This window comes from Archocentrus centrarchus, unplaced genomic scaffold, assembly GCF_007364275.1.
Source record: "Archocentrus centrarchus isolate MPI-CPG fArcCen1 unplaced genomic scaffold, fArcCen1 scaffold_24_ctg1, whole genome shotgun sequence".
NCBI lineage: Eukaryota > Metazoa > Chordata > Actinopteri > Cichliformes > Cichlidae > Archocentrus > Archocentrus centrarchus.
In genome coordinates this window covers 414,037-441,478 of record NW_022060254.1, presented here as the reverse complement: position 1 = coordinate 441,478, position 27,442 = coordinate 414,037, and the positions used below count along the sequence as shown (strand labels likewise).

General features: G+C 40.5%; 1 protein-coding gene across 3 annotated transcripts; it reads left to right on the top strand.

Annotated features, from left to right (window-relative positions):
• Positions 1-26,219, top strand: LOC115775607 (microtubule-associated protein 11-like). 3 transcript variants are annotated; one of them, XM_030723074.1, is made up of 12 exons: positions 1-576; positions 4,126-4,209; positions 6,890-7,019; positions 7,236-7,322; positions 8,994-9,114; positions 11,283-11,430; positions 12,270-12,331; positions 13,898-14,070; positions 16,215-16,348; positions 16,707-16,819; positions 22,692-22,853; positions 23,333-26,219. In XM_030723074.1, exons 1-12 carry the CDS (start codon positions 133-135, stop codon positions 23,334-23,336), a joined length of 1,662 nt encoding a protein of 553 aa, XP_030578934.1. In that variant the 5' UTR covers positions 1-132; the 3' UTR covers positions 23,337-26,219. The 3 variants fall into 3 exon arrangements, 2 of the variants coding, with proteins under 2 accessions (XP_030578934.1, XP_030578933.1); XM_030723073.1 differs by having other exon boundaries at positions 16,677-16,819; XR_004019370.1 differs by lacking the exons at positions 16,215-16,348; positions 16,707-16,819.
• Positions 26,220-27,442: the final 1,223 nt, after the last annotated feature.

Below are 27,442 nucleotides of genomic sequence, written 5' to 3'. Positions count from 1 at the left end.
AGGAAGCAAAGCAGGATGTGCTCATCACCTGAATGTGAATTCGCTAAACCGTTGTTTCAGTCAGCTTCTGTTCAGACACACTGAAATGCTGCTTGAAAAGCAGTTAGCTAATACCACTTTATAGTTGTAATAATGGAGTCACAATGCGAATTTTTGATGTATTTTCCTGCCGCTCCTATGTCGAATCTCTCAGACGCAGCAGAGTACACAACTCTTCCTCGGCGAAAGAACGTCTACCTCGGGGAGACTGTCCAGTTTCTGCTGGTCTTGCGGTCTCGGGGCAGGGATGATAGCTCCGGTACCCTACCCTGGAAGGACTTAGCGGATTCTTTATGTGCTCTGGCGAGTGTTTGCGTCGCAGAGAGCGGGTTACAGACACCAGGTGAGCAGCTTGACCTCCTGAGCAGCTGCAGCGAAGACAGTGAGGAAGTAAAGCCCGGGGAGGGGGAACCTAGGACCACAGAAAAGCGCGGAAGGAGACTGGGGGCCAGCCACATCTTCAGACCGTGTAACCCTTTACTCAGTGATAAATGCTCAACCAGTGGTGAGATACACCACGGGAGTGTCCAAGCAAAGGTAAAGACAACAAGCCAGTATTAAAGAAGGGAGTGTACACTGGGATTTCTGTTTTTTAAACATATGTTCATTTTTTTAAAGACCTACCTCACTGTCACCACTCACTATCGGCCTACGAGAACTACTTATTTAGTAACCTATACATGTCCTAATTAGATGAGAACAGTGAAAAAACAAACAAAAAAGTGGATAGTCGTTTGCTGGTCTTTTTTATGCCCGAAGCCTTTAACTGTCACAGTAAACTTTGCAGGAAATGTGTTCAAACGTGACAACAAGATCTTGCCGTCAGGGTTTGCAGTTCCAGGCTTGCTGTCTGACTCATACACTGTGTGGACTGCTGTGAAAATAACTTGTAACTGCATACCAAAATGTGAAAGCATAGTCAGACATGGATTTTACTGAGTTCCTGTTTGTGAGTACTCCTATGAAATGATTACACATAATGAATGCACAGTGCACAGTTACATGTGTTAAATGCTTAGTAAAAAGTTTTTATAGTAAACAGCTGCTGAAACAATAAGCAAGTTTAAAGACCCGAGTGACTCTGACATTCATTATGGCCCGAGGACCGGGTTAGAATGGCTAAAATGGCAGGAAGTGTGGTGTGCCTGTGTTCTAGCACTGCGCTTCTGATGCCACCGCAGTCACGCCATCTACTTGAAAAATAATTTTCGCATCTGCATCTCTATGTGCGGTTCAGTACATGGAGGCAAGTCGTGGTGCCTTTAGGTGCACCTCGTAAAACTCAGCAATCTATCCTCCAAAAGACAGAAGCTTGTTTGTAAAGCTTTGTGGTGAAAATTTCCTTTGTTGACCTAGACACGTCTGTCATCACTCTCTTGTTCTTTTTGATGCAGCGTTTTATATAATTCAGGGCTACAATCCTAATGATGAAATGCATTTAAAGTAGTCTGTATCAAAACAAATAGTTTATCACCAATTTCCTCAAGATTTTTGTTTAACATATCACCAAGACCCTTTATGATAATTTTAATGTTTTCTAAAAAGTAAAGTGATACACAACATCAGCAATACTACGCAGGCATACTTACATATAGAATAGAATAGGTTGTTACAACATGCTGGACCATTTTCATGCTCAAAGTGTCGCTGTGAAAAGACTAATTCCAAATGCAACATTTGGCAGTTGTTACATAATTATTAGATAAGTCTAATGCAATATGATCCCTAGACACAACCATATTTAAGTACATGTTATAATTGTGTTAAAAAATCCAATCAAGCTGTTATTATCCATTAACCCAATATTCCTGTTCACCCTATCCTCAAGTATATGATCACTGTGAAGTTTAATGGCTATAGAAATTTAAAATAATGAAATCCTAGAAATCTAAATATTACCACAATCACTGCTGAATGAGCAGATAATCAAAAGTCCATAAAAAATGTAAATCAATAGTGCACCAGCAGCATGGTGGCATGGTGATTAGCACTGCTGCCTCACAGCTGGATTGATATTTAGAAGTTTGGGTTCGATTTCACCTTGGCCCGGGCCTCTCTGTGTGGAGTTTGCATGTTCTCCCCGTGTCTGCGTGGGTTTCCTCCCACAGTCCAAAGACATGCACTTACTGGGGTAACTCTAAATTGCCCATAGGTGTGAATGTGAGTATGAATGGTTGTCTGTCTCTCTGTGTTAGCCCAATGACAGGCTGGCGACCTGTACAGGGTGTACCCTGTCAGCTGTGTCAGCTGAAAACACTCAGATGCTGTGTAAAATGTAATCAGAAACAAAATTTAATAATTTGTAATTTTTATGAACTAATTTCTTATTCAGAATGGAACATAGAAAATATCAAATATTTAAACTGAGAAAATGTCTAATTTTAAGAAGAAATGAAAAGGCACTGAATTTTGATGGCAACAACATGTCTCAAAAGGCTAGAAAATCAGTGATGCTTAAAATACACAGCCAGAGGAACATTTTGCAGTTAATTATATTGATTGGGGAAAAAAGTAGTAACATAATTGGGTATATAAAGAACATCTTAGAGAGTATCTTAGAAGTAAAGATGATCAGAGGTTCTCAAATCTACAAAAAAAAAAAAAAAAAAAAAAATGCATCTACAAATGGTGGAACAGTTTCAGGGTAATGTTCTTCAAGACTGAACAGCTCACCATCTACAGTACATACTATCATCAAAAGATTCAGCAAATATGGAGAAATCTTTGTGAGGGAAATGGCTGAAATTTGGATGCTCATGTTCTTCAGGCCCTCAGGCAACACTGTATTAAAAACAGGCGTGATTCTGTCATGGAAATCACTGCATGGGCTCAGAAACACTTCCAGAAATCACTGTCTGTGAGCACAGTTCATCAAGCCATCCACAAATGGAGGTTAAAGCGTTGTCATGCAAAGAAAAGTCATATGATGAACATGATCCAAAAAGCCTGCCGTCTTCTCTGGGCCACAATACAAAGTAGAGAACTGGTCTGTGGTCAATTTGCAATGTGTCATTCTTTTTGGAAAGAAAAGCAGTATAGACTTAAAAAGCAGTGATTGGAGTATTTGGGGACCTGTTTTTTATATATATATATATATATATATATATATATATATATAGCCCTTAAAGTAGTCACGCTCACCTCTAATAACAATGTATATGACCATGAAATAAATCAAAGGGTCTTGGTGATATGTTAAACAAAAATCTTGTGGAAATTGGTGATGAAAATTACTTGTTTTGATAAAGACTTTTTTTTAAATGCATTTCATCATTAGAATTGTAGCGCTGAATTATATAAAACACTGCATCAAAAAGAACAAGAGAGTGATGACAGATGTGTCTAGGTCAGCAAAGGAATTTTCACCACAAAACTTTATAAACAAGCTTCTGTCTTTTGGAGAATAGATTGCTGAGTTCACGAGGTGCACCTAAAGGCACCACGAGTTCCTTCCATGTATTGAACCTACATAAAGATGTAGGTTGTGTTACAAGACATTTTTGTCTTTTGGGGGATTTGAATTATGGAAAATAACCTCACTTCAGGGAACTGGAAGATATTAATGGGGAACGGGGAAGTTGTAAGTACCCTCTGCTGAACAAATAAGCAGTGTAAACACTCATAACATGTTTGGAGGTTCTTTCGTCCTACTGTTTGATTTTCATTATAAATACTGCTATATTTGCAGATATAGCAGTATTTATAATGCTATATCTATTTGCAGATATAGCATTATAAATACTGCTATATCTGCAAATAGAAAAACTGAACGATATATCGACGCCTGTGCTTGTGTGTGTGTGTGTGGAGAAGATAGTTAAACAGAAAATTGAAACACATTATTTATAAGCAGAATTAAAGCTAAACTAATGCTAAGAGACCACATAGTTCATTTTTACTCAAACATAAATACTGATAATACAAACCTGAGGGGTCTTTGTTTTGTTTTCTGGGGGTGGGGGTGGGGGGTGTTTTCTCACCCAAAAGTATGTTTGATATATTCCTTTTGCGGTTGTTTGAATATCTCATTACTTATTGTTTTAAAAAAGTTATTTAACATTTTGTTTTCTGTTGGTTCTCCTGCAGTCTGCTTTGGTGTTGGAAGACCAGCTTATCTTCTGTCTCACTGTCTCTTTGGACAAACTGCCAGTCAGCACACATAAGGCCAAGGTTGGACACACCTGTACGCATATGTACACAACAATACATATTAACAAACATAATGAAATAGTATACATTTGTCAGTGTGGGCCTGTATTGTGGGTCATCTACCAGTGGGTCATCTACCAGTCTGAAGGTTGGTGGTTTGATCCCTGCCAAAGTATCCTTGGGCAAGATACTGAACTGAATGTTAGATAGAAAGCACTTAAGTGTAGAAAGAAGTGCCTGTGTGAATGAGGCATGTTTTATAAAGTGATTTGAATCCTCAAGTAGAATATGGTTGTATATGGTGCAATATTGTGCAAAAGTCTTGAGATAATCTCATTTCTTTAAATATTGCTTGCAAACATCCAGTGGTCTTGAGCAACAGTTCCCCAGGCTTTCTGAAGGTCTTTTAAAGTATTTCTTTAGACATTTTCCCTCATTTTCAGTTCAGCCCTTATACCTGACCATTTTTCTGTTAAGCCACTTAACATTGACAATCATTAAAACATTAAAAATTTACCTAAGTCAAGGTATTAACCAGTGTAGTCTACACATAACAGACACTTAGTAAATAGCCAATTTTAAATGGTATCTTTAGGGACTTTGTTACTGGCAGCCTGTCCCTAAAACACACGATTTGTTCCCATTTCTTCAGTTAAATCTATGAAAAATGCTAAAGATGACACAGATTAACAGGCATAAAAATGTATTTTTTTGTCAACTAGGTGATTCCCAAAGAACTGTTAGTTGAAAACTTGGCATATCTTGGCTTGGCCAAAGAAGTGCTTTGGAATGTCCTTCAAGAAGCCTGGAGAACAATTTATGAAGACTACTTAAAGAAATGACAAGAAAGCTTTCCTAAGAAGGTTCAGGCTTTGTTGAAAAATAAAGGTGGTCATACCAAATACTTACTTTCAAGCTCATTAAAACTGTAAAAACTCTGTTTTTGCCTTATATAATGCATTTCCATGTTCAGTAGGGAAAACAAATATTTCATCCCCTGCTGAATTTCTGAGTTTGCTCACTTACAAAGAAATGGAACTGTCTCTAATTTTTATAATTTTTATGGTAGTTTACTTTTAATGGAGAGAGGATATCAACCAAAAATCCAGAAAAAAAAATTACATAAAAGCCATAAATTTTAAATGATAAATGATTATTAGTTACAAATTGGCAGCACGGTGGTGCAGTTAGCACTCATAGCAAGAACACCTTGACCGGGGCCTTTCTGTGTGGAGTTTGCATGTTCTCCAGGTACTCCAATTTCCTCCCACAGTCCAAGGACACGCACCATTCACACTCACATTAGGTTAATTGGTGATTCTAAATTTCCCAAAGGTGTGAATGTGAGTGTGAATGGTTGGCTGTCTGTGGTAGCCCTGAGACAGACTGGTGACCTGTCTGCGGTGTACCCTGTCTCTCCCCCTATGACAGCTGGGATGGGCTCCAGCCCCCCTGTGACCCTGAAAAGAATAAATGGAAGCAAATGTGGATAGTTACAAATGATAAAGTATTTGATCTCCTACAATACAGCCAGAATTCTGGCTCCCACACATTACAATCAGTCAGTCAATCGACCACAGATACTCTCACATTCTCTCGCATAGTTTCTTCTCAACCAAGCTCTCTACCAGCATGGCCAAGACCAAAGAGCTGTCAAAGCATGTTAGGAACAAGATTGTAGACCTTCACCAGGAAGACCATCAGCAAGAAGGTGACAACTTTTGGTATGATTATTCGGAAATGGAAGAAATATAAAATGACCATCAGTCACACTAGGTCAGGGGCCCCATGCTAGAGCTTGCTTCATGGGGAAGGGATGATCATGAGAAAGGTGGTGAATCAGCCCAAAACTAAATGTGAGGAGCTTTTTAATGATCTGAAGGCAGTTGGGAACACAGTCACCAATTACACACTATGCCATAATGGATTGAAATTGTAGCACCTGCAAGGTCCCTCTGCTGCAGAAGGCACATCTAATGATTCAGAGAATGCTTGGGAGACAGCGCTGTGGTCAGATGAAACCAAAATCTTACTCTTTGGCATCAACTCGACTTGCTGTGTTTAGAGTAAGAGAAATGCTGAGTATAACCCAAAGAACACCATCCCCACAGTCAAGCATGGAACATTATGCTTTGGGACTGTTTTTCTGTTAAGAGTATAGGATGACTTCACCGCATTGAGGGGCCAAGGGGTGGGGGCATGTACCATAAAATCTGAGAGCTTCCTTCCCATAGCCAGAACACTGAAGATGGGTGATGGATCGGTCTTCCAGCAAGACAGTGACCCAAAACATACCGCCAAGGCAACAAAGGAGTGGTTAAGGAAGAAACACATCAGGGTCACTGAGTGGCCTAGCCAGCCTCCATACCTCAGTTCTAACAAAAATCTGTGGAGGGAACTGAAGCTTCAAGTTGCCAAGTGGCAGCCAAGAATTCCAAAGGATTTTCTGTTCATTTTGTTGTAAGTGAACAAACTTATAAATTCAGCAGGACATCAAATAATTATTCGCTCCACTGAATGTCTGCATGTTCCAGTAAATTGCTCTACCTGTTTTCCATTTCCCTAAGAAAATATAAAGAAATTAGGATTCGCTTGAGACTTTTGGATAGTACTGTATATGGTGAAATCCTGAGCTGGAACCTGAATGTAATGCATGTAATGGTCCTGTTGTATGTGTGTGCCTGCCTCTCTGTGATGACAGATTGTAGTGACTGTGTGGAAGCAGGAGGAGGAGAGGGCAGAATTAAGGGAGCATGGCTACCTGACTCTTCTGCAGCTCAGGAGTCCAACGTATTGCTTTAGACAAGATCTGAGTACTTTCAAGACACAAGGTACAGACACCATCTCTCAACAGAGGAATGATCGCTGTGTGCCACAAGAGTTCAAAAGGGTTGTAGTCTAAAAGTTGGAACTAATGAGATTGTAAGACTGTAAAATTTTGGAGCGTGGCAACCAGTATCAGTCCTAATGGATTACATATCAAATTTCAATACAACTGCCCAGTCTGACAGCGACCAAACACCCGGGTTTCCTGTTTATATTCCCAGTCAGCACCACCCTGGATGTTCTTCCACCTCCCAGTGTCCAGTGTCGACAGATGACTGTTTCTGGAAAACATTTGACTGTCCTCAAAGGTAGAACAGCAGCTCATGCACACACAGACACTCCTTGAATTTAAGTTTTTTTATTAAATGGAATTACCCCAAATCTGGTCTCTTCTAAACTAACAACTGAGCTTCCTGTGTGAAAATAGCACCCAATAGGACCCTGAAACTGAAGCAGCTAAAAGGAATCCAGGTGTCACTGATTGTATTTATATCTACGTCATTTCTAGTGTGACATGTCAACGTGTCTCCCTTAAAAAGAACAAAAGGTTGACAATAGAGATGCACCAATGGAGGCTAATTTTGGTTGTTTGGTCAAGTGCTCACTTAGAGCACAGTCCTTGTGAGTGATGACACAAAGCATCAGTATGAAGAAAATTATGGATTCCAGTGAAAAAGAGAAAAGGGTAAATGCCCGGTTCAAGTTATAAATACTTGAAAAGGATATAAGTAGCTAACATTTGTTTTGTTCTATAAATCTGTTGCACCTGTTTTTGTTGGGTAAGATAAAATCTGTCAGGTAAAGGTGGATGTACATTTAATTATTTGTACCTCTTTCCAATAGAAGGATTTATTTAAGTGAGAGAAGATCCTGCAATGTACTGCAGTTTGGGGGAAATGGTAAAGTAGGGCTGCAATGATTCCTTGAGCTAGTAGAATAATTCAATTATTAAAAAAAAAAAATCCTCTACACATTTTTGCTTTTATGCTTTGTTTGAAATTTGTATTGTTCAGGTGTCACCGTGTAAGTGTGAGAATGCTGAAATGCTCACTTTGCTGCATTGCAGCTACCACATCTTCCTTTAAAGGCTTACAGACACACTCTCACTAGCACACTTAAATGTGCACACACACCCACCCACACACCCCAAACTGACCTCATCCAGGAGATACAATACTGTCAGAACTCTACTGATATAATAAAACCTTCCAAGAAGGCAGAGTAAAGCCTATTTTATTTTATGCCTTAGTTTAGGGTGTATGTATACCGTATTGTATTTGACATTACTTTACTCATGATTATTTATTTATTTTTGCATTTAAGAAAACATTTTCTTTAAAAAATATTATTTTAATATGGCACATAAATACAATGAAAGGCTTTAGTTTTTGTTTTTTTTAACAGATGCTGCATGCAGTTAAACTATTAAAGACATTGCAATTTCTGAAATGGAAACCAATGAGTAGTATAATTGATAGTTGCAGCCCTACTGTAATGTTTAATAATTTATTATGAAACTAATATTTTGCATTCATTTTTATTAGCTCAGCTGTTTTGAAGAAAAAGTGGAGCTATTATTGTCGTGTGTGGTGTTGGCGGCATCTTTTCCACAAAAACTTTAACATTGGCCAGAACTCGAGAAACAAAGTGACTCAGAATGTTCAAATTCACACCATCGTTACATCTACTACAAATCGCAGACAAGTTCAAATCTCGAATATTGTGAACCTGATAACTCAATGTGATCTAGTATGTTCAAATTCATATCATAGATGCATACTGTTCAGCTGTAGGCCCATCAAACTTCACACACTTTTTCAATGACTTCACTATAACAGCACTTTGAATCAGCCCAAGAACTGAAGTTGGTGCATCTCTAGCTGAAAAAAAACACCAAAATGATTCTTCCAGCTGTAACTAGAATTGGAATAAGCTCACCAACAGCTAACAAGTAATGGTCATGCTAACTTTTTCCTCAGTGTTGAACTGTAGCTCCGAGGACAGAATGTGTGTCAAAGATGTGAAGATTCTTCCAAACTATAACTCGTCTTACCTCCCCGTGATGCCAGATGGCTCGGTTCTTATAGTCGACAATGTCTGGTAAGTGCGTGCTTTGACTGCTCAACTAGAGCAGAAGAAGCGCTAATAAGAACTAGTCCATTTACCATTTTACATGTGCACTTGGTTTACAAATGCTCTGTAAGCAGGGGAGTAATAGACTTAACATTGAAACAAGGTGGATACTCTCACTCTCATACTCTTACACTCCAGTGTTCATGCAGTGGGCAATACATGGACTGACCTGACAGTTATAGAAGAGCAGATAGAAACCTAGTCCAGTGATAGCACGTAGCTATTTTTTTATGTAGCCTTTAGGGCACCTTTCCACTCAGATTGAGGCTTCCTTATAATTTCAAAACAACTACCCGAATTCCTGCTGCAGTGAAATTCACTTTTCAACACTACCTTTTTGATCTTTTGCATCACACTACTACCTTTAAAGCTCTGGACTGTGTGTACATTATGTACAAGAAAAGTTGTCCTCCTGACTCTTTTTTTTTTTTTTTTTTTTTCCTTCTTGCATCACAAGGAGTTTTTGTTGGATTTTCATAAAATTTGGTTCTGTTATCCCATTTATACTTTTTCAGCCAGCAGTGTAGTCTAGTGAAAAATTTTTTTTGACCAGTGTTTTTTTAATTACCAATAAGATTATGTTTTTGGTAGTGTTTGCATGCATGCATGCATATTGTTCTGTCTGTAAATATGATAGCTTGAAAAGTTTTGAATAAAACTTCTCAGGGGTGTAGAGTGAGGTCATTAACAATCCATTGAAATCTAGCTTACATTCACCAAGGTCTTCAAGGACAACTTAATGATTTATTGATCAAAAATTGACCGAAAGCCTTATAATTATGATTCTTACAAATGTGGTGTGTATTTTCAAAATATAGAAACTACTGTGTGAAGATTTAAAATATGTCACATTTGACCTCTGATCTCTCCTTAAAGGTCAATAGATTGATCTGAAGGTCAGCTATGTTTCCTACTGCCATTGTTTATATAGACAACATAGGTATATTGTGAATGATACATGGGGATTCTAAATGTGCTACTTTGGACCTCTTACCTATTCTTTAAGGTCAGATAAGGTCAAATGTTCAATGTTAAATTGTTTTATCTTTAAAACTATGCTTAAAATTCCACTGCCTTTGCATTGGCAACATTTATGAAATTATTCTTTTATATGAGGATTCAAAATATAGTTTGGGTTCAAATATCATGACCTTTGATCTCACATTTCACATCTGCCTGTCTTCCAAGTTGACCCCAAAATGCGTTATCTATGATAACAATCATCTAACCATGATGTAGTGGATGAAGTGCCTCACTTATGGAAATAAAACTGCATGCATAACTACTTTTCTTGACAATATAAAAATGATCTTTACTAAATTAGGTCACATGCCACTATGACATATAAACTAGAAGTGTTGTTTTCAATAAAGGATTTGAATAAGGCAAGCCAATTTGGATATTTGTATTCATTATAATATCATTTATAGGGTGTACAGTATACAGTAATCCCTCACTTATCGCGGGTGTTACGTTTCAGGACCACCCGCAATAAGTGAAAATCCGCAAAGTAGGAACGCTGTATTTATTTTAATACTTATACAGTATTTTAGTAGTTACACAATTTTTAGTTTTTATAAACCCTCCCCACACACTTATACACCAAATATATACATTACTGTACAACATGTACTATGCATGTGAAGAACGAGTACCGCAAAAACCCGTGAAACAGCGAAAATACCGCAATAAATATTTTACACAAATATTGATTGAAAACCCGCGAAACAGAGAGTCCGCTAAAAGCAAACCGCAAAGTAGCGAGGGATTACTGTATATACATTTATTGTTATGGGTCTGGTTAAGTTTGGACACACTGTCCCAATAATATGAATGTGTGAGTGTGTCCAAACGTTTGACTGGTACTGTACATTAAGGAAATTCTCTGCTACTGTGGACAAACTGTAAGGCAATAAACAAGTGAGCAGTGAGACTAACTGCATTAATGAATATGAAGAGCTGTTTCTTTAGCATAGCCTTAACTGCTCATATCCTGCCTCTTAACTATCACCTTACCAAAGTCAGCTGGAGACCCCCCAGTGCCATGAAAGTTATCATTAAGAGTTCAGTCATCAGCTGTTTTTTGTGTTCTTTTGCCTCCTAATGAGCACAACTGTTTATACTTTACATTAAAGCCACCAGTCAGCGGAGGTCACCATGGCTTCATTCTGTCGGATAGACAACAAGTCATCACATTTACCTTGTACGCTTAGTGCCCTGGAGGAGCAGACCTTCCTTTTCCAGCTGCAACTACAAGACAAAGCAGAGGAGGAATCCAGTGAGGTGAGAAGGCAGAATGGAGTGTGTCAACTTGTTTTAGTTCTGCTTTATTTAAAATAGTTGTATTTTTGTGAATTTTGGGGCCGAGCTAGGGGTACCAATGCTTGCCCTACACTGAGGTGAAAGTAAATGGTTTTGTAATAGCGGTACCAAATTTATCACGAGGCTAAGAAGGAATCTAACTGAGCTGTGAACAAATCTCAGTGAAAAACCAAAACTCAGAATGCCTCTCATCATCTGTGACTTCTCTGCCCTCTATGGAGCTCCCAGCCTGAAGCCATTTGGTTCCCCCAGAAGACTTTTCAGCATCAACTTGTGGTGGAAATGTCTTTAGAAAGAAAAACACAAAACTCAGACATCTGCCATATGTCCCCTGAATTTACACCTATTTCACTATCGCAGCCTATAGAAATGCTTATTTCAGTAGCTTCCATTTACAGCTGTCAAATAGTATATGTGTCCATATGATCTGTCATTTGCATGCTGAAAATTCATCGTCTGTGCAGCCAGTCATCCCAGCCTATCCCAGCTGTCATAGGGTGAGAGGCAGGGTACACCCTGTACAGGTCGCCAGCCTGTCACAGGGCCAACACAGATAGACAAACAGCCATCCACACTCACATTCACACCTATGGGCAATTTAGAGTAGCCAATTAACCTAACCCCAGTAACTGCATGTCTTTGGACTGTGGGAGGAAACTGGAGTACCCGGAGGAAACCCACGCAGACACGGGGAGAACATGCAAACTCCACACAGAGACACTCTATATACAATTTATGTATATAGAGTATGAAATATATATTCATTATGAAATAATATCCTTATTATATTTTTTTTGTAGGGTTTGGAAGTCCCACTGTTGGCTGTGCTACAGTGGCACAGTCCAGCACTTCCTGTCATGAGGTAACCGTTTCTCTTCTGTTGAGTCTTTTTTGTATGTAGCAGTACATATTGGAGCAATACAGTTGTTTTGTGTGTGCGCGCAAGGTGTGTATCATAATACCTCTTATAAATAATAAATGAGTAAACTTACGTGAGTGCGTGTATGCACCCTCAGCACAGACTATAGCCACGGATCCTCTAAGAGGGTCTTTTGACTTTTGGGTTCTCCCTGTAATCATTGTAGGTTCTTTACCTCACAATATAAAGCCCCTTGAGGCCACTGTTTGTTGTGACTTGGTGCTATATAAATACATTTGAACTGAATTGAGTTAAGCAGCTTTACTAAACAACAGCTACTTGTACAATGCAGAGGTGGCAAAAGTACTGACATTCTGTACTTAAGTAGAAGTAAAAGTACTTAGTAGTAGTGTTAAAAACTACTGTGGTAAAGGTTGAAGTACTGGTTCAACTTCTTTACTCAAGTAAAAGTAAAAAGTACAGGCTCTGAAATGTACTCAAAATAAGAAAGTAAAAGTAGCTCTTTGGAGGACGTTTCTACCTCTTTCTTACATCTTTCTTCATCTGAGTGAAGTTATCGCTCATTCTTTGCTCTACCTGGAAATACGGCAGCTGTTCCTTTAGCTAGCAGACACACTGTGTGACAAACTGCAGACACTTTTTGTGCTTTACATTTTCTGTCATTCATTTTCCTGACCATTCCCCCGTGTAATGCGCAACTTCCTCTAGTTCTTTCCACCTCTCCCTCTACTGTGTGGTGTGTGTGTGTGTGCCCTCCATCCCACCCTGTTGCTGCGGTTTCCCAAAAAGACGAGTTAAACCTAAAGTAATGAGCTTGTTTTGAAAATGTAAGAAGTACAAAGTACAGATAATTGTGTAAAAATGTAGCGAGTAAAAGTAAAAAGTAATTAGAAAAATAAATACTCAAGTAAAGTACAGATATCTGAAAAATCTACTTAAGTACAGTAACAAAGTATTTGTGCTTCTTTACTTCCCATCTCTGGTACAATATCACTACGCAAAGATCAAATCAGCTTCTGTATCAAAGAGACAGCACTTTATGTAAAACATTTTCACTGGTAAAAAGAACTGGGTCTCTAGCTGAGACCAAACAGTTCTCAGAGCCCCAAACGGTGCCATACCAGGTCAGGAGTGTAACCTGGTGTTTCCCACTTCCTTTTTTTCCTTTTTCCCCATCAATCACTTACCACTGTGACTTCATTCGCCAGTTATTCCTGTAAGCTGTAACATCCTGAGATGTCTGAGCGAGAACGTTCAGAGTAAATACCTTGAACTGTGGGGCATACCACCATCGTTTTTTACTCACACTTTGCATTACTTGTATGCCTTTTATGTGTCAAATATGTTAAATACATTTATAAACGAGTAAACAAAAAAATCTCAGTTTTAAGAACATTAAGTTATGTTTTATTTTTATATTCATAATTGGATATGAATTGGAATGAAACTGTATTCCCCGTGTTATTGTTTCACCTTTGCCTTAAGAAAAATGTCTGCCATGATATGGTCTGTTAATAGAAATCTTAATGCTTATCTTGCCCTCTCCAGATGCATCTGTACTTGTTACTCGCTGCCCAGTGTTCACTTAAATCGTCCACGGCTGGTAATGACAGCTTCTTGCCCCAGGACTGTCAGGCCTCTCCAACACTTCTGGGTGAAATACACACTGCTGAACAATTTGCATGACTTCCTGGCTGTTCGTCTGATCTGGAATTCAGAGGGTGAGTATCACTAGAGCACCACATAACCTCAGTTGCTATCTGTACTTCAGTGATATACTGTGAAAGAACTCCATTCTGCTGGTTGTTAAGCTGTTATTTGCTGCAGAGTCAGTTTATTTGGCCTTTTTTTTTTTTTTTTTTTTTTACAAAAACACAGTTATAACAATAACTTTGACATTAATCATTTTATTTGGTGCAGAATCACATAATACATTAAATAAGTAAGTTCTCTGTAAGAGAAGCCTGTAAGGTATGGGTTACAAGTCACCTCAAGTCACCTCCTGCATGGAGAAACTAGTTGCATGCATTACTCAGGTGTGATTTTGGCCCATTCGTCCACAAAAATACTTTAAATCCTGACGGTTCCATGGGCTCCTTCTATGAACTCTGACCTTTACTTCCTTCCATAGATTTTGGCTGGGCCATTCTAGCAGCTTTATTTTCTGTCCCTGAAATCAATCGAGAGTTTCCTTGGCTGTCTGTTTGGTATCATTGTCTTGTTGAAACGTCCACCCTTGTTTCATCTTCATCATCCTGGTATGGCAGCAGTACATTTTTTCTATTCATCCTTCCGTCTATGTGAAGCTTGCCAGTGGCATATGCTGAAAAACAGCCCTACACCTCCACCAGGATGTTCCCACGTCCAAACTTTACTGTTGGTATGGTGTTGTTGGGGTGATATGGAGTGCTTTTTGAACTTCAAACATGGTGTGGATTATGGCATCCTAAGAGTTCAATTTTGGTCTCATCTGACCCGACTATATTCTCCCAGTATTTCACAGGCTTGTCTAAATGTTGTTCAGCAAACACTGAGCTTCAGCGTGCTTTTTCTTCAGCAATGGAGTCTTGCATGGTGAGCATGCATACAGCCCATGGCGGTTGAGTGCATTACTTAGTGTTTTCTTTGAAACAATTGTATCTGCTGATTCCAGGTCCAGGTCTTTCTGTACCTCTCCATAAGTGGTCCTTGACTCTTGGTCAACTCTTCTGATAATTCTTTTCACTCCTCTGTCTGAAATCTTCCAGGAAGCACCTGGTCGTGGCCAGTTTATGGTGAAATGAGTTCTTTCCACTTATGGATTATGGTCCCAACAGTGCTCACTTCAGTAGTAGTAGTAGTATGTTTTGCAACAAGAAGGCTGCAAAGGTCTTGAGAGAGCTCACTGGTTTTACTATCACAAGATGTTTCTTGTGTGACACCTTAGTAATGAGACATCTTTCTATAGGCCATCGGTTGGGACTGTACCAGCTGATATTAATTTGTACTAAGTGGCAGGATTGCTTTGTAGTTAGTGATAGATTTCAGATGGTGTAACGATGTTCTCTCTTTCTTCATGTGTTCAATACTTCTGTCATTTCTCATTATTACACATAATTTATGGACATCCATGGTTTCATTTCTTCACATGTGTGGATTGGATGGTTTGTTACCGGCATCTGGTCAGAATTTCATGTCAATAGCACCTTTAGAAATATATTTACTTAGAAAATTGGTTATGTACTTAATATTTATTTTACCTGGTGTATTTTGTACTTTGTCTTCTTTGTCTACAGTCGCCAGAATGATGGAGACTATAAATTTCATTCTGAGCTGATAATATTTCTCCCTTATAATTGCTGTCTCTGTAAAAAGGCTCATGTGAAGTACAAAAAACAGCAAACAACTAGGATTTCAGTTTTTGGAAAAACATGAATTTCTGTAGATTAATTTGTTTCACTCTGAGCTTTGATAGATTTATGAGGAAATTAATCAGAAAATAGCAGAGAACAAAAAGCAAATCCAGTAACAGGTATCACTGGAGTGATCCAGAGTAGTGGTAACAGTGCACTACAGAAACACAAGGATACAAAATAGTAAAATTTAAATGGCATGGTTTCTGTTTTAATGGCAGAATCACTGAGCATTTGCTCTTCTCTTGAGGTACTTGAAATTGGATTCTGCTCAGCTTCTTGAGACGGGGTGTCATCTTTTCATCCAGTATTTGTTTATAGAAAATTGCCTTTAAAGAGACTCCAAAAAAACTCCCCTGTAAATTTTCTGCCCTCCAATCCTATATCTGATGCCTAATCCAATCTAAATTGTCATTCTTTCTCCTACTTGTGCGTGCTACCTACTCTTCACATCCATTCATGTATCTGCCTAGGAGGAAGTGAGCAGGATCCCACTGTAGGAGCAGTTGTGTGCCAGTCTCCACTTAACAACCTGGGCCAGTGTAAGAAGGGTTCTACCCTCTCCTTCACTGTGGCCTTCCAGATTCTCAAGACTGGACTGTTTGAGGTACCAAAAGAAATAATGCCTCAGTATGTTAAATGTGTTGACAATTTCCTGATGGTTAGCACTACACCAATCATCTAAAGCAGAAACTTAATTAACACACAGCTCAAAACACAAAATGTAGTGTGTCCAGCCCAATGGAGACAGTTTGTTTTTTAAAGACTGAAAATTGACTGTGCATTCTATTAATGTTTGATCTGCAGATACAGTAATTAGTTAAATGATTATGCACACTGTAGTGTTTTGATTTAGCAGAGTTTTGCTTGACAAAAATAACTCCTGCATAAAGTAATGCCTTTCCATCTTCTCTGGCACTGTGATAACATGGTAGCTGAGCCAACATATGAAACTGAACCTGCAGTTTACAGCTCCTGTGCCCACCCATCCCGTGGAGCCTCAGTCACCTTTGAAGAACACCTGTGAAGGGCATAGCCTGACCCAGTGTCAGAGCTTCTCCCACTACCAGCCATCCAGGTCAGTGAACCTGAGGTACAGAGGATCATTGTACAGCAGTGGTTCTCAGACTGTAGGATATAGAGGCACTTCCACTGGGGCATGGATGATTGGAGAGATATATTGAGTAAATTTAAACCGAATTAATTGTTGATTAAAAAGTGTAAGGGGAAGAGTTTCTTTTTGCAGCTTCTAGAGGGGGGGCATGCCAGAACAGATTGAGAACCACTGCTGTGCAGCAAAGTTCCATGTTGGACATGTTCCATGTCTTTATTAAGACTGGAAATGGTACATGCAAGAAAAACATTAAACACTTGCTATAAAATAATAGCATGAGACACTAAAGCCTTGTTTTAAAAGCCATTATAAATGGTAGTCATGGTACAATACTATGCAAAAAGTCTTGAGTCACCCATCATTTCTTTATGTTTTGCTTCCAAGGAGCCAAAGTTTCATTTAATTTATTGAAAGGTTTTTGGTCAGTTGAAGTTCACCAGGGTTCGTTGTACCTGAACATTTTTTTGTTTCTTTCTTAAGCCACTGATCACTGATCTTTAAATCATTCAAACATAAAAAAGACATCTAATTTAAGGGGTTGTGTCTATACAACTCAAGACAATATTGTATTTACATGTAACAGACAACTTAGCAAAAAATCCATTTTAACTTAAAGCCGCAAGCAGCGACCCGTGGCACACTGAGCTTTTTAATCGTGGTGTACAGAATGTCTGTAACAAATTTCACACATTTCTGGAAACTAAATCTTTTGCTCTCCAAATAAATGCAGTGCAGTATTTGGGGTGTGGTCACGGCTGCACATGCAAAATGGAGCATTGGTCTCATTGACTTTTTTGATGAGGATGATGTCAAGAACATTGAAACATATTTTCATGCATTTCAGAGAAACTAATGCTGTGGACTGCCATACAAATTTTCATTTGCTTCTGTTGGGGGGGGGCACTATTGCATCTATAGCCTTGAATCTGTAGTTATGGTTAAGCCTGGGTCTGTACATGAGTGATTTCATTTTTAGGCTGATCGGGCCAAGCATGTGCGAACGAGTGCACAAACAATTTTGTGGCGAGAGAGAAGGTGAAGGCCAACTTCATCGGCCTGGTGTGACAAGACTGTTGAGTATTCTACAAAACCTTGAATAACTTTTGCTGGGCTACTTGTCTAGATGATGCTGAGCCATTTTGATCTCACTGGGTCAAATGCCCTAGGAGGAGATGATTCAAATAGCAGGCCTGAAAATGGCAAAAATTGACACCTTCAATTGAAGATGGCCGACTTCCTGTAGGGTTTTGGGTATGGGTCCAAGAGACTTTTTTGCATGCGTTAGGATGTTACATGAGCCTGCACAATTTCAGATATGTAGATAAAATGTAGCTCCGGGGCTACGCAAAAAACATGGTATTTCATGATAGGTGGCGCTCTAACGTTTAGGGACTTTATGCACATCAATGTGTTCAGGGCTGGAGGCTTATCAAACCACTGAAGTTTGACGCAGATTGGGCAATGTGGGTTTGAGTTACTGCCATTTGTGTCTTCATGGCGAAACACCAAAAGTTGCCATCCCACCAGGGTCACGCCCTTTGGCGAAAACTCACAGTTTTGAAAACAATGTAAGACCAACTCCTTAAGGCTTTCCAGGGGAAATTTGAGATGGTTCTGCTCAACCACCTTGGAGCTGTACCTCAACGTGTAAAACATGCCATTTCCTGTTCCCACTAGGTGGCGCTGCAACTGTCATTAAATATTGTCATATGTATGTGTTCAGGGGCGGACCGTCATCGTACTGAAGAAGTTTGATCCAGATTGGATTATGCAGATTTGAATGAGAGGCAATCAAAATTTCCTGGTGAATGATCAAAATTCACTGTGGTGTCACGGCCATGACCTCTGATGAAAACTCACAGCCACCCCCTTTTTTAAATGTACATTTCCCATAGTGTGTAGATTAGGCAAAACAAATATGAAGTTGGTAACATCCAAAACTTATGAGTTATTAGGCGCAGCCCGAAGAGGTTACATGGGCCCGCCCTCCTGCAGGCCCACCACCCGCAGGAGGTGTCGTAGGGGTCGGGTGCAGTGTGTGTCGGGCGGTGGCCGAGGGCGGAGGCCCTGGCGGACTGATCCCCAGCTATCGAAACTGGCTATTGGGACATGGAATGTCACCTCTCTGGTGGGGAAGGAGCCTGAGCTAGTGTGTGAGGTTGAGAGATACCAGCTAGATATAGTTGGGCTCACCTCAATGCACAGCCTGGGCTCTGGAACCAGTCTGCTGGAGAAGGGCTGGACTCTGTTCCAGTCTGGAGTTGCCCTCGGTGAGAGGCGGCGAGCTGGGGTGGGTATTCTTGTATCCCCCCGGCTTGCTGCCTGTACGTCGGAGTTTTCACCGGTGGACGAGAGGGTAGTTTCCCTGGGCCTTCGGGCTGGGGAACGGGTCCTGACTGTTGTTTGCGCTTATGCGCCGAATGACAGTTCAGGGTACCCACCCTTTTTGGAGTTGCTGGGCGGGGTGCTGGAGAGTGCTCCATCTGGTGACTCCATAGTCTTGCTGGGAGACTTCAACGCTCACGTGGGCAATGACAGTGAGACCTGGAGGGGCGTGATTGGGAGGAACGGCCTGCCCGATCTGAACCCGAATGGTGTTTTGTTATTGGACTTCTGTGCAAACCACAGTTTGTCCATAACAAACACCGTGTTCGAACACAAGGATGTCCATAAGTGCACATGGCACCAGGACACCCTAGGTCGCAGGTCGATGATCGATTTTGTAATCGTATCATCAGATCTGCGGCCGTATGTTCTGGACACTCGGGTGAAGAGAGGAGCTGAGCTGTCAACTGATCACCACCTGGTGGTGAGTTGGATCAGGTGGCGGGGGAAGATGCTGGACAGACCTGGCACACCTAAACGTATTGTGAGGGTGCGCTGGGAACGCCTGGCAGAAGCCCCAGTCCGGGAGATCTTCAACTCCCACCTCCGGCAGAACTTCGACAGCATTCCGAGGGAGGCTGAGGACATTTGAGTCCGAATGGACCATGTTCTGCACCTCCATTGTTGAGGCTGCTGCTCAGAGCTGTGGCTGCAAGGTGGTTGGTGCCTGTCGTGGTGGTAAACCCCGAACCAGATGGTGGTCACCGGAGGTGAAGGGAGCCATCAAGCTGAAGAAAGAGTCCTATCGGGCTTGGTTAGCCTGTGGGACTCCGGAGGCAGCTGACAGGTATCGACAGGCCAAGCGGAATGCAGCTCGGGTAGTGGCCAAAGCAAAAACTCGGGTGTGGGAGGAGTTCGGTGAGGCTATGGAAAAAGACTTTCGGACGGCATCGAAGCGATTCTGGCAAACCGTCAGGCGACTCAGGAGGGGAAAGCAGTGCTTCACTCACACTGTTTATAGTGCGGGGGGGGTGCTGCTGACTTCAACTGAGGCTATATTATTTTCATAATATTTTTCATATTATATTATATATGAAAAATATTCATATTATATTATATTTTTCATATTTTTCATATTTCATATTATTTTCATAATATTTTTTATAAATATTTTCATAATATTTTTATTTTAGAGAGTTTGATTTTCTGTTACATGGCACTGAACAGGAGTGGTCCTCCAATCTCATTGTACATCCTGTATAATGACAATAAAGGCATTCTATTCTATTCTATTCTATTCTATTCTATTCTATTCTATAGTCGGACGGTGGAAGGAATACTTCGAGGACCTTCTGAATCCCACTGACACGCCTTCTGTAGTGGAAGCAGAGTCTGGGGATGAGGGGGATGACTTGACCATCACTGGGGCTGAGGTCACTGAGGTAGTTAAACAACTCCTTGGTGGCAGAGCCCCTGGGGTGGACGAGATTTGCCCTGAGTTCCTGAAGGCTCTGGATGTTGTAGGGCTGTCTTGGTTGACACGCCTCTGCAACATCGCGTGGAGATCTGGGGCAGTGCCATTGGATTGGCAGACCGGGGTGGTGGTCTCCATTTTTAAGAAGGGAGACCGGAGGGTGTGCTCCAACTTTCGGGGGATCACACTACTCAGCCTCCCCGGTAAGGTCTATGCCAGGGTGCTGGAAAGGAGGGTGCGTCCGTTAGTCGAACCTCGGATTCAGGAGGAACAATGCAGTTTTCGTCCTGGTCGTGGAACGCTCTTTATCCTCTCAAGGATATTCGAGTGTGCGTGGGAGTTTGCCCAACCAGTCTACATGTGCTTTGTGGACTTGGAGAAGGCATTCGACCGTGTCCCTCGGGGTGTCCTTTGGGAGGTTCTGCGGGAGTATGGGGTGTCTGGCCCGTTGTTGCGGGCCATTCAGTCCTTGTACAACCACAGTGAGAGCTTGGTCCGTATAGCCGGTAATAAGTCGGATTTGTTTCCTGTGGGTGTTGGACTCAGTCAGGGCTGCCCTTTGTCACCGATTCTGTTCATAATTTTTATGGACAGAATTTCTAGGCGTAGCCAGGTGGCGGAAGGCTTCTTCCTTGGTGGCCTCAGAGTCTCATCTCTGCTTTTTGCAGATGATGCGGTTCTGTTGGCTTCATCAGGGGGGGGCCTCCAGCTCGCAGTGGAACAGTTCGCAGCCGAGTGTGAAGCGGCTGGCATGAGAATCAGCACCTCTAAGTCTGAGGCCATGGTCCTCAGCCGGAAAAAGGTGGAGTGCCATCTCTGGCTCAGGAACGAGTTCTTGCCTCAAGTGGAGGAGTTTAAGTATCTCGGGGTCTTGTTCACGAGTGATGGGAGAAGGGAACGGGAGATCGACAGGCGGATCGGGGCTGCTTCTGCAGTGATGCGGACGCTGCACCGGTCCATCGTGGTGAAGAGGGAGCTTAGCGTAAAAGCGAGGCTCTCGATTTACCTAAAGTCTGTCTGAGGGCGTTCAGACTGTGCTGAAGAATGGTAAATGGACTGGCTCTTATATAATACTTTTCTACTCTGGCTGAGCACTCAAAGCACTTTATACCACATGTTTGCATTCACCCAATCACACACACATTGATAGAAGCGCTGTATTCTACTTCAAAGTGCTTTCTATATAACATTCATACTCCAACTGCTGCATCAGAGAGCAACTTGGGATTCAGTATTTTGCCCACAGATACTTTGGGGTGCAGACTGGCGTGGCCAGGAATCAAACCACCAACGTTCTGATTAGTAGATACCTCCTGAGCCACAGCCACCCCCTAAGCTTACAGCAGCCAGTACTCCTAGGCTGTCTCCCATCCAAGTACTAACCTGCTTAGCTCCTGAGATCAAACAAGATGGGGCATGTTCAGGGTGGTGTGGCAGTAAGCCGATAAGAGTGGTTGAACCAAATATTGACCTTCAATCTCATTAGAATAGTGCAAACTCTGTTTTTGCCTTTATTATTAGTGTTTCCATCTATGTTTATAGGTTTAATAAATCACTGCACCTATTTCCTATTTTCAAAGCAAAACATAAAGAAATTGGGGTATTCAAGACCTTTGCACAGTACTATGCTTTCTTAATGGATGTGTCCTAATGGATGATTGTCACTCATCAGTGATGATGCATCTTGCTGTAGTTTGTTGCCAAAGTAATGAGTGGTATGACTAGCTGTGAGCTGCAGTGCTGTGGTAAATGATAAATAATGAATGGTCTGGTACTTGTATGGTGCTTTTCTGCTCTAGATGACCACTCAAAGTGCTTAAATGCTCAGCATTTCATTTTGCACTAACTGTGAAGCTGATGTTTATTTTAGAAATATGAAATTCTTTTGACTTATGTCAGCTTTTAGCCAACTATATTTGTATAAATGATTGACTTAACAGATGGTACATTACAGTCATTATGCAGGAGAGGCATGTAAGACAAACATACACAATCATGTCCAGGATTATGTCTATGATATATTTGTGCTGGCTCCAGGTCAGGCGCTGCGATGGAATTCCGGGCTATCACCTCTCCTGCAGGATCTGTTGGTCGAGCCCCCTGCTTGTATCCTGACCACAGCCTCATTTCACTGGAAAAAATAGCCAAGAGAGAATGTAAGGTGTTAGTGGTGGAACCAATTAAAGGTGCACACAAAAGGTAGGAAAACAGCTTTCTACTGGTTTTACATTATTTGTTTTATTTAGGTAAAAGTGACCTTCTTCAGTGGTTTACATTTTGCCCTGCACCACTGGAATCAACATGTAGAGAGATGGTGATAAAATCAGTTCAAACTGAGGGAAATCTACAGTGAAACAAAGTTTCAATGTTCATGGTTAACATTCAGCTTCTGGATGTGTTTCCACAGCACAACAAAATGTCAAGAGAATAAAACAGCAGGATAGCCTGAAGCAGCTGATTGGATCATTGATTTCAAAATAGTTTTAGGCCAAAAAAAGAAATGGAATTAAATTGATAGTTTCTTGATATTTCATCCAAATGGATAGTGTTGAGAAATGTGGATCAAAATATAATAAATGTCCACAGATGTACAAATAGACTGCACACAGGTACAATTTTGACAAAAATTCCTGAAAGCATGTTATATCTCTTCTCACTCTTTGTTTGTCTCTGTTCAGATGATCTGGAGTGGTAACTTCTGATAAACGCATCACTGTTCTGTGACTGTGCTTCGTTGGCTTTTCAACACAAAGTAACCAGAAGCCCAATCAGCCACCAAAGCTTCATCTTCAGCCCCAAAAGGAGACTCAAGGACACCTAAAAAGAAGGAAGAATTGTGCCAAAATCAAGCATTGGATGGACTCAGTGAATGATAAATGAAAGATTCATCAGAGAGGAGTGGTGCTGATGAAGGTGCAGATTAGTGGAGGGCTACTTCCTGGCAGAAATGATGAGTGAAAACCACTTGTGGAGCATATTTTTACTTTTGTCCTGACTTACCTCCACTCTGTCAGATCATCTCATTACTTATGACATTTTCTTCACACCTTTTCATTTTTAATTTCCTTCCTTTTTTGTTACTCTTGCCTCTGCCTCGACTCTTTGGTTGCAGTTTTGTTTCCTTTTAGGATATAATCAGGAAGTGTCAGATTCCCTCACTCTAAAGTAAGCATGCCGTATGTTAAAGTATCAGTTGCTTAGCTGGATCTGAAAATGCGGACTTGATAGCAGAACTATTTACTGGTACAACATTTTGTAACATCATTTTTTTGTTTGGTTTTTTACTACTGACTGACTGGTCTGCACAGATCTCAGTCAACACTTCTGATTGTGTCAGCTGTGTGTTAAACCTTATTACAACATCCGTGTTTAACATGTTTACACTTGATCACGAAGGCTTCTTACCTCAACCTTAAAGGATTTCTGTCTTGAACTATTGTCATGATATCCTCTGTGGTTTGCAGAGACTAAAAGTTACATTTTAAAGTGGGACTGAATTTGAATGTAAGTGAGACAAATCAGCTCCTTAATGTTATTTATTTATATTTGTTAGCTGTGAAAATAAAAGTTTCAGGTTATGTTATTTTTGGTTTTACCTCAGAGATACTGCATTGTCTCAGAATATTTTAGTAGTTAGCAGTTTACCAACATCTTTAATTCTAATATTTCAAACTAAAGCCATGCATGCACTGCTGTGAAAAACATTTGCCCCTTTCTGTTTTCTTATTTTTTTTGTGTATATTTGTCACACTTTGCTGTTCCAGATCATCAAACAAATTTTAACTGCACCCCCGCCATTTTAAATCATGAATTAACTGTGGTTAACCACATTTTTGCAGCTGAGTCAATTTCATTAGCTACACTCAGTCCTCATTGCTGCCAGACCTGCTGAATCAAGAAATCACTTAAATAGAGCCTGTCTGACAAAGTGAGGAAAACATCTCACTAAAGATCTCAAAAAGCAACACATCACACCATCATCTAAAGAAACTCAAGAACACACGAGAAACAAAGACACTGAGATCTCAGTCTGGGAAGCTACAAAACCATTTCAGAGGCTTTGGGTCTCCAGTGAACCACAGTGAGAGCCATTATCCACAAATGGAGAAAACTCAGAACCGTGGTGAACCTTCCCAAGAGTGGCCTGTTTACCAAAATTACTCCAACTCCAATTACTCCATCAGCAACTCATCAGAGAGGTCACAAAACCCCCCATAACAGCATCTAAACCTGCAGGTTTCACTAGCTTGACTCATCAGTCAAACGTGGTGGTAGTGTGATAGTCTGGGGGCCACTTTGCTGCTTCAGGCCCTGGATGTCTTTTCATAATTGATGGAACCATGAATTCTGCTCTCTACCAGGAAATCCTGAAGGAGAATGTCTGATCATCGGTTTGTGCCCTGAAGCTCAAGCACACTTGGATTATGCAGCAAGACATTGAACAGACACACACCAGCAGGTCCAGCTCTAGGTGGCTACAAAGAAGAAAAAAAGGTTCTGGAGTGGTCAAAGTTTGGACTTGAATCTGAATGAGATGCTTTGGCATGACCCTTAACAAGGCCAGTTTTGTACAGTACAATTTTTTTTTAACTGGAATCTGTGCTAAAGACTGATGATGTAATATCTCATGTACACATTGCTATATATATACACATTGCTGCTTGCTTGCATAACATCTGACTAGTCTGGGAAACAAAAACAGATATGCATTATACTCTGGTTTAGGTTTAGCATTTCTTTTTGAAGGGCCTTTTTGCCTTTATTAGATATTGCACAATGAAGAGAAACAGGAAAGTGGGGAGAGAGATGTCAGGAAAGGGCCACATCTCAGACATGAACCGAGGACACCCGTACCACATGCCTGTCGTATACGTGGTTGCCTGTTTATCCACTGAGCCACCCTGGCACCAGTACCAGTGTTTCTTAGGCCTTACCATAAATGCAGCTGTGTCAGTCTGGGAATTTAGGTTCCATATGACTGTTCAATGGTGTACAAAAGGTCAGGGGACAAAGTCCGTTGTTGAGATAGAGTATGTTTGTACCATGGTAGTGTTCAATTAGCTACACATTACACACCACAGAAAGTTCTCGCACTAATGTATAGAATTATATTCAGGACAATGTAGATAATAATAAACACAATTCTCAATGTGTGGCAGCTAAGTCTCTGCACAGCTGCTGCTTTTTTTCTTTGTGTTTTTATGTTTATTCCTTGGTATGAACCACCTTCCTAACAACATAAAGCAGTTTGGATAACTGTAGTTTTCCAGCACAGCAAACAGTATCAGTCAAAAGGTTGGGCAGCTACACAAGATTTTTTTCATTGTTTAGTATTTTCTACATTGGGTCATAAAACGAAGTCTGCTTTGTGTGTGTGTGTGTGTGTGTGTGTGTGTGTGTGTGTGTGTGTGTGGGGCTATTATTGTAGCAAAACAATTTGCGTGTGCACATTTCAGCTTGTAAACATGAGGAATATAGGAATGACTCCAGCTAGGCTAGTTTCCAGCTACATATGTATTGTACAAATGAGAGTGGAATCAATATTTTGACTTCTAGAAATGTAAATAAATCCAATAACATTTAAAGATTTAACCATTGTGCTAAGACTTTACTTTTAGTACAGTCTTTACTACACTTGGCTGTGTTCTGAAGGAGAGTAACAGAGCGAAACTCTGAAAGACTTTACCCAGAGTGCTCTGACTTCAGAGCTTATTCCTAACCCCATAAGAACACTTGAGGAAATACAGACTCCCTGGAATGCTACTAAATCACCACCTCAGCTCAGACTCAGCATTGTCAGCTGCATCAAGTGCATACTGTCAACAGCATTACAAGAGTTATTTGATGTAACAGCCAGAGATGCTGTATGTGTTTGGCTGTATTATGTATCTGACTTTGGAATCTTTAGTGGGCTTAAAAAACAAAACTCACTGAATGATGTTTAGTTTCCTGCACTCTTCTCTAGGTAGCCACTATACAGTTTGCACCAGAGCATCTTTGTCTGACAGCAGTATGTTTTTCACTTATTCTGCTGGCCTAGTACAGTGTATCACAAAAGTGAGTACACCCCTCACATTTCTGCAGGTATTTAAGTATATCTTTTCATGGGACAACCCTGACAAAATGACACAATGAAAAGTATTCTGTGTGCAGCTTATATAACAGTGTAAATTTATTCTTCCCTCAAAATAACTCAATATACAGCCATTAATGTCTAAACCAGCGGCAACAAAAGTGAGTATACCCCTAAGAGACTACGCCCGTAAATGTCCAAATTGAGCACTGCTTGTCATTTCCCCTCCAAAATGTCATGTGACTCGTTAGTGTTACTAGGTCTCAGGTGTGCATAGGGAGCAGGTGTGTTCAATTTTACAGTACAGCTCTCACACTATCATACTGGTCACTGAAAGTTCCAACATGGCACCTCATGGCAAAGAACTCTCTGAGGATCTGAAAAGACGAATTGTTGCACTACAAGAAGACTGTTATATAAGCTGCACACAGACTACTTTTCATTTTGCCAAAGTGTCATTTTGTCAGTGTTGTCCAATGAAAAGATATACTTAAATATATGCAGACATGTGAGGGGTGTACTCACTTTTGTGATACACTGTATTTTATTGCCCTCAAGATTAGTAATAAAACACACAGATCAAATACTTTGATTACTGCCTGTGTGCGACACTGTTAGCCTTTTACAGTGTTGCTGTAATAGTGTTCATGTTAAGCCAACACTTCAGGTAAATGTAGCAGTTTTACCATTTAAAAACAATATCAGCCATAAGCAT

Excerpts from the sequence above, each read along its gene's own strand:
- LOC115775607 (XM_030723073.1), top strand. The coding sequence starts at position 133 with ATGGAGTCACAATGCGAATTTTTGATGTATTTTCCTGCCGCTCCTATG. Across the intron at positions 9,115-11,282 it reads CTTATAGTCGACAATGTCTG|CCACCAGTCAGCGGAGGTCA; the intron begins GTAAGTGCGTGC and ends TTTACATTAAAG. Across the intron at positions 14,071-16,214 it reads TCTGATCTGGAATTCAGAGG|GAGGAAGTGAGCAGGATCCC; the intron begins GTGAGTATCACT and ends GTATCTGCCTAG.